Raw genomic sequence first — 19,467 nt, 5'->3', positions numbered from 1 at the left:
ATTGTCGAAAATATTCTCAATAATACATTGAAGTCCCCAAAAATAAATCCCTCGCCCAGTCAACCAAACTTCTCTTTTTCCGTTTTTTGAATTCATTAATTTTTTGAATTTAGTTTTTTACTGAGTTTGATTTTCCCGTGCTTTTCCCGGAATTTCTAGGAATTTAGGTAATTTGCTGGCTTTTGTTGATTGGATAAATTGAAAAGTTTCTTCAATTCGGGGGGGAAAAAGGGTGGGCGAAGAAGAAGATGTGATTATATTGCAAAAGATGGGAGATTGGTGCAGTTGATGGCAGAATCGAGAGTGGGTGTTGAATTTAGGGTTCTTTTCTTGATTTGGGGATTAGCAGAAGCTGCAAATGTGGGAAATAGAAGATGTGTGGAATTAGGGTTTTTGGTAATCTGATGAAGTGGGAATCAGGGTTTTTGTGGGGGTTGGGGAGAATTGGGAGTGGGTGGGATTAGCACAACCTCTAGAATGGAAACAGAGTTTTTTTTGTTCAGTGTGGTGATTTGTGATTGGGTTTTCCTTCCTAGGAAGATTGATTCTATGCTTCTTTGGAGAAGGTGGTGAGTTTTTTGGCTTTCTTCTTTGCTAAGGATTGGGGAAATATCCAGGAATTTGGGAAAGTTTTTGTTTTTCATCTTCCTTTTCCGGTGGTCTAATCTGGAATATAGGGTCCTTTTCTGGTGTAGAAGATTGATTCTGGGATTTGTTGGGAAATGAAGAGAAGGTGGTGAGTTTTAACGTTTTCTTCTTCTTGGTAAAGAGTTGTCACAATATCTGGAAATTTGGGGAAAATGGTTTTATGTTTCTGGGTAGTTTCATAATTTGGGAATCAAGGGATTTTCTGAGATCTTTGGGATTCCTGAGATATTGGGTTTCTTTTCAAGCTTTCGGCGAGAGAGGATGAGATCAGGGTTTGCTCTGTGGGAATCTGAAGTCTAGGGTTTCTTTTCAAGCTTTGGGAATTGAAGTTTCCAGGAAATAGAGAGAAAGTGAGTTTTGCGTGTTCCGAAATCTAGGTTTTAGAGTCAAATCTGAAGATCTCAGGAAATAGAGAGAGGGCAATACTAGGGTTTTGTTTTGAACTGGTAGTTATCAATTGTTCTCTTCGATTGTGAATTTTAATTCTCGGGGTTTACGGTTTTCAATGTGGAGGATCAAGGCAAAGATCTCTGGTTCAGGTGGTGAGGCCACCCCAAAGTCCTTCGTCCTGAACAGTGGAGCTCGGATTCCGGCGGTCGGCCTTGGAACATGGCAGACAGGCGGCGATCTCTGTGTCGATGCCGTCCGGACGGCATTGAAGTTTGGCTACCGCCATTTCGACTGTGCCCACCTCTACGGTAACGAGATGGAGGTTGGCGGTGCACTGGCGGAGGCGTTCACCAGTGGCCGGGTCGCCCGCGAGGACGTCTTCGTGACCTCCAAGCTCTACTGCACCACGAATTCACAGCGGAGGATCGAAAACTCCGTCCGAGTCTCCCTTAAGAATCTTGGGATCTCGTACCTTGACCTCTACCTTGTGCATTGGCCGGAGAATTCTTCATTTGGCGATGCTACCGATCCTCCTGGCAAGGGAATGATCGAGTTCCGGCAGCCAGTTCACCGGCTAGAGCGTCTGTGGAGGGCCATGGAGGGTTTGGTGGAGAAGGGTCTCGTCCGGGCTATTGGCGTCAGTAATTTCACTGTACAGCAGATCAAAGATTTGTTGCAGTTTGCTAAAATTGTCCCTGCCGTGAATCAGGTTAGCTTAAGATGTGTCGTGTTTTTAATTTACTGTGAATTTCTGGTTTCATGTGGGTTCTTGATGTGGATTTTGCTGGTTAATGAGTTAATCCTTGTGTTGTATATGTCGCTTCTGTTTGCTAATATGGTGAAACCCAGATGGCTAGTGCTGATTTTGCCAAACCAAATTTATGAACTGCAAGTTCTCCCAAGGATGAAACATCTAATATCAACTGATTAGTGAGTTAATCCTTGTCCTCTTAATTAGAGACAATCCATGTAGATCTATAATTAATTTGTGAAGTTTGAGTATTGTCAGTGAGTTAATCCTTGCGATGTTAAGTTCTCTGATTAATATTCTTGTGAGTCTGAGATCGTCCATGTAGATTTACGGGAAATTTGTAAAATGCGAGTACTGTCAAGAAGATCTCGTTCACTGATCCCTAGGCTAGTTCATATATCATTCACTCACTTCAGATAATGGATTCTCTCATCTTTGTGGCAGAACTTATTGCCATGTAGTTAGTGGACTTGTTACATTTTGGCAGCAATAGATGTTCTCTATTTGATACCAACTGGGGAATCTTCAGCCATTATTAGCTTTTGGTTCAAATCTTGCATTATTAGTCAATGAAGGGGAAGGTGGACAGTTGGAGTATGTAGCTGTGTTTTGTTTCTCCAGAGTTGGCAGTTTCTTGTCATCAAGTCCAGCAGGAGTATGTCAGTTTGGTTTTCTTTGTTTTTCTAAGAAAACAGTATTTCAGCCTCTCTGATCGGAGGTTCTGGTTGTCTTTGCAATGTGTTCTTGAGACTAACTGCCAGCAAGCTGATATGGTTTAGGGGCCTTCTACAGGTGAGGGGATCAATATCACCTAGGAGTGTCAAAAGTTTGGACCTTCACTGGACCCAGGTGGACTCAGACCTGGCTCCGACTGAGGTACTGGTACCGGGTCTGGACATGGTTATCATTCCCAGATCCTTTAAGAATTATATAAACCAGACTGATGGAAATATAAATCATATGCACATCCATTTCAAAATTGTCACTAACTCCAAAGGATCTAGAGAAAATGTCTTGGAAGTGAGCTTCCTGCATACAATATTGACTCTCTTCTGAATATGTCTTAGGCCAGGTGCTGCAGTATGCAGCTGGAAACTAGCATAATCCATGACAAATTTCACCGAACTATGCAACAGATGTCGGTAAAACTATTTTTTGCAATGTTTGTAGAGAACTTTTATTCATTATTTTTTAGCACAATTCGTACCACTTTGACCCAACCTGTTTCGCCTTTTCTATTTTGCTGCATCTTAAGTTACTAAGGCTTGTGGTACTTAAGATCAAATATTAGATTGACTAGGCCCTCTGTCTTTATGTGAATGAGAATTTTTCAGATGACTTTTAACTCTTAGTTGTAGTTAAGTGAAGAATAATTGGCTTCTTGTAGGTTGAGTTGCACCCTTTCTGGAGGCAAGATGAGCTTGTAAAATACTGCCAGTCAAAAGGTATTCATGTTTCTGCTCATACTCCTTTAGGAGTGCCAACAACCAATGCTGGAGTATATGAGAGTGGATCTGGAAGTGAAGAAGAATGTGTTACACCTAGAATAACATTCACTAGATCAAGGTCGGTGCATGGACCAATGATGAAAGTGTCTGTTGTTGCAGAAATTGCAAAACGCCATAAAAAGACACCTGAGCAGGTAAGCGTTTAATAGTTTACTGAAACTATGTACTTCCATTTTTTTCCATTTACATATTGAAGTTGATTTACAAACTCTTTTTCTCTTGCTATTGAGCGGTTACTATGATGGATGAGTGTTAAAACAAGATTCTTGTCTGGCTCTCACTTTGTTGAAATTCAGGGTTGTGGGATAGTAGGACTAGGGTTGTATTTTATACCTTATGCCTGATTTTTTGTGCTTGTATGCTTCATATATCCTTCTTTAACCATGCAAGTGTTTATACATAGGATATATTTGTAATGAAGAGGGGCGGAAGCACCAATAAAGCAAACCACTCTTTAAGAGTGATCACAAGAGCCAAGAACACAAACACTAAAAGTGTATACAAAAAACCCACAAAAGGAGAAATGACTTAAAGTCATAAGTTGGATATTATTGAAGAAAGAAAGAAGAGGGTGAAAAACCCCATACTCATACAAGGGAAAGCCTCCTCTATTTATAGAGGAGGAAGCCCAGAAGAAGGGACCACAAGGGGACTCCCGTTTAGTCGTTGGGAGCCCCAACGGTCATAAATATGACTGTTGGGGCCCCAACGACAAGAAGGGTGGGGCCCCTTGTGGTCTTACAAAAATAAAAATAAAAAAGTAAAAAGGGAGAGAAAAAGGAAAGGGGAGAGTTTACATGGGGATTTACCAAAATACCCCTATTGGGTATTTGGAGAATAAGAAAACAAAAAAGAAATATGTATATATATACATATATGTATATATATACTTATATATATACACATATGTATATATATATATGTATATAAGTATATGTATATGTATATGTATATATTTATATATACATAATTTAACATGCCCCCTCAAACTTTACGGGGAGAAGACCAAAAGTTTGCTAAGAAGAAACATAAATCGTGGAGTTGGGAGCGCTTTGGTGAAGAAGTCAGCCAGTTGATATTCTGAAGTAACATATGGTAATGTGATAGTTCCTCTGAGGTATTCGTATCGAACATAATGACAATTCATTTCGATATGCTTGGTCCGCTCGTGAAAAGTATGATTGCTTGCAATGTATATCACACTTTTGTTATCACAACAGAGCTTGGTGGAAGAAGAAATGAGGACGCCCATGTCACCAAGGAGACTTCTGAGCCATACGATTTTCATAGTTGTCATTGCCATGGCTCGATATTCAGCTTCAGTGGATGATAGTGAGACATTCTGTTGCTTCTTGCATCTCCACAAAATGAGAGATTCACCTAAAAAAATGCAAAGACCAGTAGTTGAGATACGATCATTGGGATTTCCCCCAGTCAGCATCAGTAAAAATAATTAATTCAAGAGATGAGGAAGATGATAAGAAGAGTCCCTTGGAGATGGTATTTTTGATGTATCACACAATTCTCATTACGGCCGCCATATGAACTGAAGTAGGTGCATGCTGAAACTGGCTTGCAGCATGAACCGCATGGGCTATATCTGGACGTGTGATGGATAAATAGGTGAGAGATCCAATTAATTGACGGTAGGGGGTTGGATCCTCAAAAAGAACACCATCCTCAAGTCTCAGTTTTGCATTGATAACTTCGGGAGTCTCAACTTTCTTTTCATCAGATATTCCTGACTTGGTACAAATGTCTGCTGCTAATTTCATTTGAGATAGGATGTATCCTCGCGAGGAGTAAGCCACTTCAATTCCTAAAAAATATCTCAAGAATCCAAGGTCAGACATATCAAAAGTTTCTTTTAACATAGACTTCACATCATTTACCCCCTTTTTGTCACTCCCAGTAATGATCATATCATCAACATACAACAAAAGAATAATAATGAAATCACCTGTCTTCTTAACAAAAAGAGCAGTGTCAGTATAGCAAGAAGTAAATCCTAAATTGATTAATACATTACTAAACTTGTCATACCAAGCTTTAGGAGCTTGCTTAAATCCATATAAGGCCTTTTTTAATTTTAAATTTTTTTTATTTAAATTCATACCCGGAGGTGGTTCCATATAAACTTCTTCATTTAAATTTCCATTTAAAAAGGCATTTTTGACATCAAGTTGAAAAATTGGCCATTTTTTAATAGAGGCTATTACAATAACAACTCGAATACTAGTCATTCGAGCAACTGGGGCAAAAGTTTCATCATAATCTACCCCATACTCTTGGGCATATCCTTTGACCACTAACCTAGCCTATCTTTCTAATGAGCCATCACTCTTAGTTTTTACTTTAAAAACCCATCTACATCCAATGAGTTTCTTGCCATTGGGTGGATCAATGATTTCCCAAGTTTGTGCCCTTTTAAGTGCATTAAGTTCCAGTTCCATTGCTTCATTCCAATGAACATATTGTTTAGCATCATTATAATGAGATGATTCATAAAATAAGTGAAGAGCTAACAGACATGCTCGAAAATTTGGAGAAAAAAAATCATAAGATACAAATTTATTTGGTAGTTTAGAAATACGATTTGATCTTCTTTGAGAGGATTCTTCAATTGACTCATTTTGAGAGAATTTTTCAAGGGAACAAGGTGGATTACTTTCATTCATTCTAGAGTAGACTTGTGTTTGCCTTGGTACATTTTCTTCTTAAGTTTGGTCATCATTTGGAGGTTCAAAATGATCTTCTATGAGAGATTCACTAGATTCAACATGACCATCTATGACGTTTTCTTGAGGTAACAAGTCAAATAAAAAAGAATAATCAATATTTTCATTTGGTTTATGCGAAAATCCATTTTCTTCTTCTAAGAATGTGACATCTTTTGAGATATAAAGTTTGTTTTTGAATATGTCAAAACATCGATAACCTTTTTGTTTTTCGCCATATCTTAAGAGAATACATTCAATTGCCCTAGGAGAAAGTTTATCATTTTTGTGAGTTAGAACAAAGCATTTACATCCGAAAATTCTTAGTCTTTTATAATCGGGAGACATATTGTAAAGTTTTTCAAATGGAGAAAGATTTTTCAAAGAAGATGAAGGGGTTCTATTGATAAGATATGTTGAGGTTAGAATCGCTTTGGCCCAAAAGGATTTTGGAATATTTTTTGAAATTAATAAAGTTCTTGTGGTTTCTATTATGTGTCTATGCTTTCTTTCCGCAAGCTCATTTTGTTGCGGAGTGTTTGGACAAGAACGTTGATGGCAAATTCCATTTTCTTTCAAATAGATTTGAAATTCATTGGACATGTATTCGCCTCTCGAATCAGATCTAAGAATTGATAGATTTCCTAAAAATTGATTTTTAACCATTGCATGAAGTTCTTTAAAGAAGGAGAAAACTTTGGATTTGCGACTTAAGAAGTAAATCCATGTAAATCGAGTGAAGTCATCAATAAAGACCACATAGTACGAAAATCCTCCTTTGGATAAAATAAGGGAAGGTCCCCATACATCGGAATGAACAAGTTCAAAAGGTCGAGTGGTGAAATAATTTCTTTGAGGGAATGGAATAGCTTTAGATTTCCAAAAAATGCAATCTTTACAAGTCATGTATTTGTCTTTACAAGTATTATTCAAAAAAGGAAAAAGAGACATCTTTACAAAATTTGGATGACCAAGTCTCTTATGCCAAATTCCAATACTTTTGTCCTTTATAAGATTACAAAATGACTTTGGTGGAAGAGTAAAAAAAGTCCATAAAATAAAGATCACCCCTTCTATGGCTTTGCCCAATCAGCTTCCCTGACTGGAGATCCTGCACGGTGCAATCTTTAGGTGAGAAAGAGACTTGGCATCCATGATCGGTGATTTGGAAAACGAAAAAAAGATTTAGATTAATTTTTGGAGCGACTCTTACTTTAGGAACGAAAAAGTTTTGAGAAGTTTTAAAATCATGTGTTCCAATACTTTCAATTTTTAAAGATGTCCCATCGGCCGTTGAAACATAAGAAGATACGAGTTCAGAAAAAACATTAGAAAGAGAGTTTTTATGAGATGTCATATGAAAAGAAGCACCGGAGTCTAGTATCCACATACCTGGAGGTGATGAAGAATAGGCGATGGCGGCTCCGGATGTTGAAGATGAAAAAGTCTTGAGAAAATGTTGGAGAACTTCGGAGATATGATTAAGAGTTTCTTTGATATCTCCCTCTTTGGCACTTTCTTCTTTCTTCTTTGGAGAATTTTCTCCAACCGCGGCTACTTTTCCCTTAAGCTTTCGGCAAACCGGTCTAATATGTCCCGGTTCATTACAATAGTGACAAATCACTCCCTTTCTAGATCCATTATTTTTGTTAAAGTGGGGAGGTCTATATGCTTTTACATTTGATTCGGGCCTAGTAACGACCAAAACTTCATCACTCTTAATACTTAGGCCAAGTCGAGTTTCTTGGCATACTTCGGCAAGGGCGTCCTCAAATGGGTAAGACTTTACTTCTATGGAGAAGGGATGCCCTAACTTGTTCAAATTCCGGTCGAAGACCATGGAAAAATTGAAAAAAATGCTCTTTTTCAATTTGTTCCCTTATCAATTCAATATCTTTCGGAGTTACCCATTTGGGCTCAAGAAGAACAAACTCATCCCAAAGAGGGGTTAAAGAGCTAAAGTAATCACATACACTCATATCCGTTTGTCTAGTGAAACAGATTTTTTCTTGACAAAAAAATTGTCTAGCTAGATCCTTTTGGGTATACATACTCTTAAGAAAGAACCATGCCTCATTGGCTCTTCTAAATTTAGCAATGTTGACACAATTTTTTAGGTCCACATTGTTCATAAACCATGCCAAAATTTTGACATGGTTACTTTCCCAATCCTCAATTTTGGATTGATGGTCATTGATAGCTTTGATGCGCTCATCGCCATCTAAAGCTTTTTTAACCTCATTTTCAATTTTAGTGAGAACAAGAGAGGGTTCAGGAGTAGTTCCCATAACAAAACCCCAAAGTTTCTTACCTCTTAGATGATTTTCCATAGCGAAGGCCCACATAGGGTAATTGGATCCATTGAGCTTAAAAGAAAGCTCAACTTTAGAATCACGTTCCATAGGTACCGAATATTCTTCCTTTCTTCAAAAGCTTGAGAGGCACACGTCCCAAGATAACAAAAAAGAGAAGCCCGATCACCAACCTTGCACTGATACCATGTAATGAAGAGGGGCAGAAGCACCAATAAAGCAAACCACTCTTTAAGAGTGATCACAAGAGCCAAGAACACAAACACTAAAAGTGTATAAAAAAACCCTCAAAAGGAGAAATGACTTAAAGTCATAAGTTGAATATTATTGAAGAAAGAAAGAAGAGGGTGAAAAACCCCATACTCATACAAGGGAAAGCCTCCTCTATTTATAGAGGAGGAAGCCAAGAAGAAGGGACCACAAGGGGGCTCCCATCTAGTCATTGGGAGCCCCAACGGTCATAAATATGACTGTTGGGGCCCCAACGACAAGAAGGGTGGGGCCCCTTGTAGTCTTACAAAAAGCAAAAAAAAAAAAAGAAAAAGAAAAAGTAAAAAGGGAGAGAAAAAGGAAATGGGAGAGTTTACATGGGGATTTACCAAAATACCCCTATTGGGTATTTGGAGAATAAGAAAACAAAAAAGAAATATGTATATATATGCATATATGTATATATATACTTATATATATATACACGTATGTATATATATATATAAGTATATGTATATGTATATATTTATATATACATAATTTAACAATATTATATAACAATCAGTGTTGCTAAAAACGTGCCTCAAGGCGCAAAAAGCGCGCCTCGCCTCGAGGCGAGACCCTTTTCTCCTTGAGGCGCACTTAAAAAGCGCAACAGCCTCAAGGCGTACGCCTCATGCGCCTTGAGGCGAGGCGCGCCTCAAAGTGAGGCCCGCATTAAAAATCGGATGGTCCGGACCCGAGTTCGACCTGGATCCGGGCCCGTATTCTCGAAAGATCGAGAACCTGTGTCTTTAAAAAAGACACAGGCGCTTCGGGGCGAGGGAAAGCCCTCGCCCCTTCTCTCTCCACTCCATCCCCTCTCGTCCACCGCCACTGCTATCGCCGGCCACCACTCGCCGCCGGCCACCACCCGTCGCCGATCATCGCATCTTCCACCTTCTTCTTTCCTCTGCTGAGAAGGCATCGACGACCCACAACCACCGCCGTGCGACCACTCGCCGCCGCCACTGTTGTCGCCGACCACCACTCGCCACCGGCCACCGGCCACCACCTCTTCCACCTTCTTCTTTCCTCTGCTGAGAAGGCATCGACGACCCACAACCACCGCCATGCGACCACTCGCCGCCGCCACTGCTGTCGCCGACAACCACTCCCCGCCGGCCACCACTCCCCGCCGGCCACCACCTCTTCCACCTTCTTCTTTCCTCTGCTGAGAAGGCATCGGCGACTCACAACCACCGTCGTGCGACCACTCGCCGCCGCCACTATTGTCGTCGGCCACCACTCGCCGCCGCCACTACTGTCGCCGGCCACCACTCGCCGCCGACGACCTCTGCGTTTTCCGGTGACAGGTAAAGTTCTCTGTTTTTTGACAGGTAAAGTTCCGGTGAAGGTAACGATTTTCTGGGTTTTCTTCTACCATTTTTGTTTTTTATTTTGTTTCTCTGTCTTTCTTTCTAGTTGCTTTTCGTGATTTATACGTAGATGTGTTTGTTTCTGAACAATATGTTCCTTTGTTTTTATGTTATTTTGCATCTAAATATGAATGAAATGATACCACTTTTATCTTTAAATGTAATTGGTATGTTTTCTTTCCCTGTTGACTGATTTCGTTCATTAGAATTAGTGGGTTCCTCTTTTTATTAAGTTTCATCTTTTTTTTTTGGTGTTGATTTGTGTGAACTCATCTGATTCAGATATTTGAAGTTTCATTAAAATATGTATTTTTTATCCCTGTCGAATTGTTGGAATCAAAATATCTCAGTCCTCTGATTTGGAATTTTCCATATATTCCCCCTTTCTTATGTTTTCTTTCCCCTCTTGACTGATTTCGTTCATTAGAATTAGTGGGTTCCTCTTTTTATTAAGTTTCATCTTTTTTTTTTGGTGTTGATTTGTGTGAACTCATCTGAATCAGATATTTTAAGTTTCATTAAAATATGTATTTTTTATCCCTGTCGAGTTGCTGGAATCAAAAGATCTCAGTCCTCTGATTGGGAAATTTCCATATATTTTCCCCCTTTCTTATGTTAAGCATATGAAATATTCGAACATAATGGTGACCTCTGTTTAGCATATTCAATATATGTTTTTTTTCGGCATTTTCACAATTTCTTGGGGTTGATCTCCGGAGAAGTTCTTGATATACCTTCTTGTTGAATTCTAGGGATGGTTATTTTGTGGGTTTAACATGCTCTTCTTTCTTCGAAAAAAAGGAAGACACATTTCGTTGGTGTTTTATTTGTGTTTTTAAGGATATTTTTTGTCTTTTGTTGGTGCTTTTTTGTGATGGTATTCATTTCAATCGATGCAAAATTTGTTTGGAGTGCCTTGGAGTTGGTTGGTGTTTTCTTTTTGTTTTTGAGAAGAAATCTGGGATCCAAACCACCTCCACTCTATCTCTACTATGTGTGTGTATTATTGAATGAACTTTGAGACCCAATTAAAAAACTGACCTAATTATATTTATTATTTTTTTCTCGTCAATTATGTTTTTTTCTAGGATTCGTATATAGCTTATACACCAAGATTGTCTATTTTGCATTTGTTTTCATGTAATGTGGCCAGCAGAATGCATGATGTTAATATATATTTTGTGTTATGTATTTTTGCAGTTGAACAATGGCAAAAGATGTAGGATGGGATCATGGAGTTAAAGTTCCAAATCCTACTAAAGATCTCAAACTCGTAGGACATGTAATTTGCAATTACTGTCATAAACAGACTACAGGAGGCATCTATAGGCTAAAACATCACTTAGCTGGCACAAAGCATGGTGTAAACATGTGCGAAGCGGTTCCACCTGACGTGAAAAGATTTTTTCAGAACCATCTAAAGGATCAGAGGCTAAAGAAAGAAGAGTTAGAACAAAACAAGTTGGATATCGGAAGAAGTGTTTATTTTGGATCATCAACCGGCGATAATGTGAATAAAGAAGCTAGTGGATCAGGTAGTGATGCAAAAACAAGTGCAGCTGGTCCTATGGACCTTTTTGTGAACAAAGAAACACGACAAACCACAATAAACACTGCTTTCAAAAGGGATGAAAGAAAAAATGTATGTCGTGCCATTGGTAGATTTTTTTATGCAAATGCCTTATCATTTAATCTTTGCAACAGTCCATATTTTGGTGCAATGGTAGAAGCTATTGCAAATTATGGGCGAGGGTTCAAACCACCTTCTTATCATGAGATTAAAACGTGGATTTTGAAGGACGAGGTAGATTGTACTCATGAAACATCACTTAGTTGACACAAAGCATGGTGTAAGCATGTGCGAAACGGTTCCACCTGACGTGAAAAGATTTTTTCAGAATCATCTAAAGGATCAAAGGCTAAAGAAAGAAGAGTTAGAACAAAACAAGTTGGATATCGGAAGAAGTGTTTATTTTGGATCATCAACCGACGATAATGTGAATAAAGAAGCTAGTGGATCAGGTAGTGATGCAAAAACAAGTGCAGTTGGTCCTATGGACCTTTTTGTGAACAAAGAAGCACGACAAACCACAATAAACACTGCTTTCAAAATGGATGAAAGAAAAAATGTATGTCGTGCCATTGGTAGATTTTTTTATGCAAATGCCTTATCATTTAATCTTTGCAACAATCCATATTTTGGTGCAATGGTAGAAGCTATTGCAAATTATGGGCGAGGGTTCAAACCACCTTCTTATCATGAGATTAGAACGTGGATTTTGAAGGACGAGGTAGATTGTACTCATGAAATTTTGAAAGAGTTCAAAAAAGAGTGGCCAAAGGTTGGTTGCAGTATTATGGCAGATGGTTGGACAGATGGGAAATGAAGAAACTTAATTAATTTTCTTGTGAACAGCTCATCTGGGACAGTATTTTTGAAGTCCGTTAACATCAGCGACATGGAAAAAACTGGTGCAAATTTGTGTCAGTTGTTTGAAGAAGTTGGTGAAAGTAATGTGGTGCAATTCATTACAGATAATGCACCAAATTATGTGGCAGCTGAAAATATGTTAACAGCAGGAAAAGCATGTTTTTGGACAGCATGTGCAACCCACTGCTTGGATCTTATGTTAAAAGATATTGGAAAGATATCAATTTTTAAAGCTACAGTGAAAAAGGCAAAAAAAATTACAAGATACATTTATAGTCATGCATGGGTATTAAATTTAATGAGAAAATTCACAAAGAAGAAATAACTTCTGCGTCCAGCCGTCACTCGTTTTGCCACAACATATCTTACACTTCATAGTATTGGATGTTATAAGAAAGAGTTAAAGTCGATGTTCTTATCTTCAAATTTTAAAACATCTAATTACTATAAGAAATCTAATACTAAGAACATTTATTGTATTGTTCTTAATGATCATAAGTTTTGGGCTGCCATATCGTATGCAATTAAAGCTACACTACCTCTCGTCAAAGTGTTGCGACTCGTTGATGCAGACGAACCTGCTATGGGATTTTTGTATGAGGCGATGGATAGAGCGAAGGAGAAAATTGCTTCAAACCTTGACAATGTCCAAAGAAAATATAAACCTATTTGGGATATCATTGATAGACGATGGGACTTGCAACTTCATAAGCCTTTGCATGCAGCTGCCTATTATTTAAATCTACATTTTCATTACGTTGACAACTTCAACCCTGATGGAGAAGTTATGGGTGGCTTTTATGATTGTGTTGAAAAATTAGTTTCTGATGCAAATATTCGGTTGAAAATTACAACACAAATCGATGCATTTAAAAAGGCAAAGGGCTTGTTTGGCAGAGAGGCAGCTGTTACAACAAGAAAATTAAAAAGTCCTGGTAAGTTTGCAATTATGTTGTTATTTGTCAATATTTTTTTATGTTTTTGTTAATTATGATATTCTTAATGTTTTTATCAATTTTTTATTATTTTATTTGAATGCAGCTGATTGGTGGAGTTCATTTGGGCAGGAAAATCCTGAGTTGATGAATTTTGCAATTCGAATTTTAAGTTTGACATGCAGTGCATCGGGCTGTGAGAGGAATTGGAGTATTTTCTCATTGGTTTGTGACTTTGTATTTTATTTTTGAAATACATTTTTATATGTTTAATTATCTTATATTTGATTATCAATGATTTGAAATTATAGGTGCATACAAAACAAAGGAATAAACTTGAACAAGAGAAGATGAATGCATTGGTTTTTATAATGTACAATATGAAATTAAGAGAGAGAAATATGAAGAGGAGGGCTACCAAACACCCTATATGTCTAGATCATATAGACTCAGACGATGAGTGGATTATGGAGAAGGAAGATCCAGTGTTGCCAAGTGATTCCAATTGGTTGGAGGATTCATGGTTGGATCCGAATTTCGACATAAATGCCATTGAATATGTGCCTATTGAAAAAGTTACTTCACCTCATGTTTCACAAAGTGGTTCTAGGCAAGACATGTCTTCAAGAGATCGAGGTAAAGTTATATTCCTTTACATGATTTTTTATTGAAGGAAAAAGAAAAGCAAAAGAAGTAATTGAGGACGTGGATGAAGAAAGTGTAGATGATGAAGAGTCAGAGAATGAAGATGAAGAAGAACCTATTTATATGGATTCTTCAGATGATGATATTGAAGACTTAAATATTGATGATGACGAGACACAACAAGAGCCTAGGCCCTAATTCATATCATAGAGCTATTGGCCATTTATATGTTTTTTGGGACTTTCAGTTGTAATTGTGAATGTTAACACTCTGATTTTGAACAATTCTGGACAAATACATTAACATTTGGTTGTTAATGTTAACATGCATTTTTTAATTATGACATGATGTTGTTAGTGCTAATATGCATTTTGTTGTTAATGTTAGTTTTTTATTGAATGAATGCTCATATTTATGCAATTAGATACTTATATAGATAAAGTTGTTGCATTAATGTTACTTTTACATGTTAATCTCATATTTTTTTCGTATTTATTTGAGATTTTTTATTTCGTGTTGGTTGGCGCTTCATCAATAAAGCATTTCTTATTTATTTATAATTTTAGATCATTTTTATAGTTTTTTTTAAGTTTATTTTTTTTTGAGGCTTACGCTTTGCGCCTCAAGGCTTACGCCTCGCCTCAGATTTTGGTGGAGCGCCTCGCTACGCCTCAACGCTTTTCACAACACTGATAACAATATTTGCCCACTGGGGTCTGACATGCAACTTGTGGCCTGAATAACCACATAAAATGTGTTTTATGTACGAGTGCTTGTCTTTAGGATGATTCTCTTCTGCATACTGGATCTTTGAGACCCGACAACCCATGTCTTGATGATCCAGACCTGCAACCAGATGTGGTTTCCTGAAAACTGAAAGGATATAATATTGAAATTTCATTTGCTAGGATCACTTTTGTGCTGCTTATAAATAACATTTTGTATATTCCCTGGTTCAGTCTTATACATTGGCATCTTGCTAATTACTACTATTTTGCCCCTCTCTCTTCTATTTATGTGCATGCTATTTGATATAATTTGGTGACTGTGTCTAATGAAAAAAGAAGAGAAAAAATGATGGTTGTGAAGTTAAGTTATATGTATAACTTCATATATAGTTATATATATATATTCAAGATATATGTAACTATAATGAATAATGTAATTTAGATTGCCCACCAGAGGCATTTTCGTCATTTTGTACAAATTAGAAATTATATTTTTCTTTATTCTTCTTTTTATTTATTTGTATAAGGGCATTATTGTAATATGCCTCCAGATAGTCGTTGGGAGTACTCTCAACAGTCATAAATATGACCGTTGGAAGCCTCCCAACGACTATTTTGGAGGCTCCGTCTTGGCCTCTTCTTGTCTATAAATAAGGGTTTAAGGCCCCTTATATTTGTAAGCTTCTTTGAAGCTCCTTGATGAATAAATTCATTATTTTTAAGTGTTCTCTCTTTTGATATTGTATATACTCTTGTGTTTGTGTAAGCCTTAGTGCTTTTTGGATTGTCCCATAGTGGACTTGTGCATGTGCACTTTGTGATTGCGTTCTTCATAAGCCCTTAGTGGTTTTTGTGCTTTGGACGATTTGTGTGTGTGATTTGTGCCTCTTGAGTGCGGTGTGCGAAGACTCCTTGTTTCATTACAGCTGTCACTCTCACCAACTTTTTATTTATACGCGCTTAAGGTAATCTAGTTTTCATACATACCAGATAAGATCTGATGGTTTAATCCTTTTCATTTATTATGATAATGTTGCAACTTTCTGGCTTTCTTATTCATTAAGTTAATGCAATGGCAGCAATTAAGTATCATCTTATCATTGGTTATATCTTTCCATTGTTTGTCATTGTATGATGCATCATGCATTTTTTCTTTCAAGTCTTTCTACACAGATAGTAGAGTACCCAGCCTAAGACGCATTCCATTTTGACAATGTCCCAGCATCCTTGTTTCTGTTTCTACTCTCTATTAAGCATGTCGTAAGATTTACTCCTCACAAAATGTGAGATCTGCCTCCAAAAATGTCTTAATGGGCAAAGGCTGCAAGGCTTTAATTGGAGATTGGTGTTCACGAGTTATGACCCTCTTGTGTTTCCTCTTTTGTTGAAAGCATGTTCTGCCATTTTCTTTTAACACAATTTAGTGGTGATTATATGTTTTCCTTAACCCATGATGCACATATGTACCTTCTTTTGTGGAACAGAAAGCAGATGGATAAGTTTATGGCTTGTCCAACTAATGCATTGATACTACAAAACATATGTTGGATTGCAATAACCAAATTCATCTGCCAGAAGCAAGTTGCAGATAAGAAGCTTCAAAACTTTGGAATCATCATAAACTAGGATACAGTGATTATTCAGACATTAAAAAAAATGTAAGTGATTAGTAGAAGAAGAAGCTCAATGTACAGATTTTTTCTAGAACAATGTAATCAGAGTAAATCCAATGCTGTACCACAAGTGGCTCCAATGATTCCATGGCTGCATTTTGAATCTTCTGAAAACAATGTCAGTCTTATGGATTCCCAATGAAAAAGTGCTGTTTATTTGCATTTATTTATACACACTAGTGATGGTTCAGTCATTTGAAGTGTATACAACCAATTGCAATTTTTTGCAATAAAAGATAAGATTCGGAACGAGGAGATACGTAAGAAGGTAGGTGTTGCACCCATTGAAAATAAGATGCGAGAGAATCGTTTACGGTGGTTTGGACATATTCGGCGAAGGCCTAATGATGCTCCAATTAGAAGGTTGGAGAAATGGGAAAATATATTAGTTAAAAGAGGTCGGGGTAGGCCTAGGAAGACTTGGATGGAGATGATAGGAAAGGATATGAATGCTTTGAACCTCACCGAGGACATGGCATTGGATAGAAATGATTGGAGGAAAAGGATTCATGTGGAAGACCCAAAATGAATTTCTTTTTTGGTTCATATCGCTGACCCCAATTGTTTTGGGATGAAGGCGTAGTTGTTGTTGTTGTATGCTTCTTGCAAACACTGAGAACACATCAGTGCAAACTACTGATTCTATCAAGATTTCATTTGAAGACAGTTCTCAGCCTTTTCATGAACAACATTGACTTTTCATGAACAACATTGACGAAAGGCATTAACTCGATAACCAGAACTCCCAGAGATTCATCCACATTCATGTGGTTTGAGGCTTCTAGCATGTAGAGTGTGGATAGGATTAGGTGCTTAGATCTTGTCATTGACCCTGTATTTATACAAACTTTCTGGTTGATGCTTTGTTTAAACAAGTACAACATTCAATGTAAATTGGTTAATTTATTCTTCTTAGTATCATAAGTCACCGAAGCTTGTCTTAATATTAATATGAGATCCACCATTCTAGAGAAAAAAAGTGAAGGGAATCATCAACCATCTTCTGCGCTTCCTTCTCGTCACATATGAACCTGTACCATTGATCATAGAAAGATCCTGCAAGCCTAATCAAAAATGCTTTTCAGTCTGAGCTTGTTTAAAGCCATTTGTTTCGTGCTTCTTTGGCCATCAGCAGCTTAAGTGTCAAAGTTATGTCAGGAATTGTAATGTCATTATGTATCATTGTAGCACAGATCCGACAATTTTTTGCTATAAATTTTGCAAGATATTTAAAAAAAAAATCAGGCTCATGTCCATTGCTCAAATTGACAATGCACAATGTGTTTTTATACTGTGTCAACATTCAAAGGAATGATAACCGACAAGGTTGTGTGATTACATTGCTATGATTATGTTTTCAGGTGATCTTGCGGTGGGGATTGCAACGAGGTACCAGTGTCTTGCCTTGCAGCCTAAATCCAGAGCGAATTAGAAGAAACATAGACATATTCAATTGGTCGCTCTCAGACGAAGAATGGACGCAGCTGAACAGGATAGAGCCCCAGCTATGCCTATTTACTAATGGGCCTGTGGATCCATTTGCAAGCATATTCTTGACTGATAACGGGCCGCTTCAAGCTGTACTTGAGACAGATGATGACAGTATTACTGATGACCAAATCGTTTAGTGTATCATTAGTTATGCATTTGTTTCTCCCGTAATGTATATTGTTTTGATCTTATGTGCTCGTAGTTTGTTGTTTCCTTATCTGTAGCTTGGAGATGTCTGTTACCTGTGACAAACAGGGAGCATGCTTGCAGCAACTCCTTAATTTTCTTAAGAGGAATTATTCTCATGCTTTAAGAAAATCAAAATTGTGAGTGTCCTAGCAGAATTTTTCTGATCTTGAACAATGCATTTTGGTTGCTTTTTGGAAGGCAATGGCTAGCAGGAGCTAATGACCTGCAACCATGTTCTCCCTTATCATGCAATAGCAAAACCTAGGTGTGGTTTGATAATCATGACTTGACTGCATCAGTGTTATTTTCTCTGAATTCAGGAACTTCATTGGGATCGTCCTTTGTTGTTAATGAAAAGTGTCAACATTGTTTTTACTGCCACAAAGCCATTGACCTAACCGTAAAGGATAGAACGCTCATCGAATGAAGTACAAAACCTGCTGTGTGAGTTGCAACATCCCCCATCGGCACACAACCATACCGAGTCGATCTTTGCTATACTTGTCTTTGGTTAGTAGGGCTGTCAATGGGTCAGGTGTATCCAAACATACCCAAATAAGAAGCACTTGGGTTTGGGCTGTGTTGGGTCGAGAAAAATAGAATCCCATACCTGATTCATATAATTGAGATGAAATTAGTTTTTTTTGTTTGTGTGGTGGGGGTGGGATGGGGTTCCGGGGGGTGCAGACAAAGGAGAACCCCCTTTTTTGAAAAGGACCAATATATAAAAATCTTATAAAAACTATCTGCCTGTTGGAATCTAATGATTGAAAAAACCCTTCAAAAGCCTAGTGGGCTGGTACCACCTCAGCCAAGTCAACCTGTAATTCATTCAAGTCTTGTGGGCAGACCCAGCGAATGGCCTATCACGGTGGACTCAGCCTATCACGGTGGACTCAGGAAGTCACCCAGGAGTTTCTTAATTTGACGTGTTTTTCTAAAAAAATTATAATTTTTTTTATATTCCCTTCATGCTCAAAATCACAAATATCTAGATTTAAAAATACCTTTTTACTTATCGCACATGCAAACTTCTTTCTATATGAGAACTTTTTTCCAAATAAGTAATTATTTTTTGTAGAATCGTCTTTGTTTTCAGATTTATATTTCTCTGATCCAGTAAAAAACTTGTGTATTTATAATCATTGGAAAGTTAAGACACAGGCTTATAATTTTTATATTTTGAGTCAGAACTGAAAACTCTTTTAGGGTTTTTGTTTATGACTTCCAAAATTGAAATAAAAATATGCTTTGCAGACTTGAAGAACCGAATAATCTATTTGATGAGCGATTGGAGAGAAAAGTCATCTTAAATCCTAAACATACAAACATATTAAACATCTATATGGCATCAAAGAGCTACATATCGAAGGACAATCAATCTTGATAGACATCCCTAGAAGAAGTGAAAAAAAAACTTC

At 37.5% G+C, this 19,467-nt stretch overlaps 1 protein-coding gene across 1 annotated transcript; it reads left to right on the top strand.

Annotated features, from left to right (window-relative positions):
* Positions 1-217: 217 nt before the first annotated feature.
* Positions 218-18,185, top strand: LOC149832502 (NADPH-dependent aldo-keto reductase, chloroplastic-like). Its single transcript, XM_090014538.1, has 3 exons — positions 218-1,747; positions 3,177-3,431; positions 17,728-18,185. Exons 1-3 carry the CDS (start codon positions 1,154-1,156, stop codon positions 17,992-17,994), a joined length of 1,116 nt encoding a protein of 371 aa, XP_089870664.1. The 5' UTR covers positions 218-1,153; the 3' UTR covers positions 17,995-18,185.
* Positions 18,186-19,467: the final 1,282 nt, after the last annotated feature.

Source organism: Nuphar pumila, chromosome 7 (assembly GCF_984573655.1).
Source record: "Nuphar pumila chromosome 7, dmNupPumi1.hap1.1, whole genome shotgun sequence".
NCBI classification, from domain to species: Eukaryota; Viridiplantae; Streptophyta; class Magnoliopsida; order Nymphaeales; family Nymphaeaceae; genus Nuphar; species Nuphar pumila.
The sequence above is the reverse complement of the archived record's forward strand: the minus strand, read 5'-3'. Positions and strand labels throughout refer to the sequence as shown.

Coding starts and splice junctions, on each gene's coding strand:
- LOC149832502 (XM_090014538.1), top strand. CDS start 1,154: ATGTGGAGGATCAAGGCAAAGATCTCTGGTTCAGGTGGTGAGGCCACC. Junction 1,748..3,176: donor TTGTCCCTGCCGTGAATCAG/GTTAGCTTAAGA, acceptor GGCTTCTTGTAG/GTTGAGTTGCACCCTTTCTG. Junction 3,432..17,727: donor ATAAAAAGACACCTGAGCAG/GTAAGCGTTTAA, acceptor TTATGTTTTCAG/GTGATCTTGCGGTGGGGATT.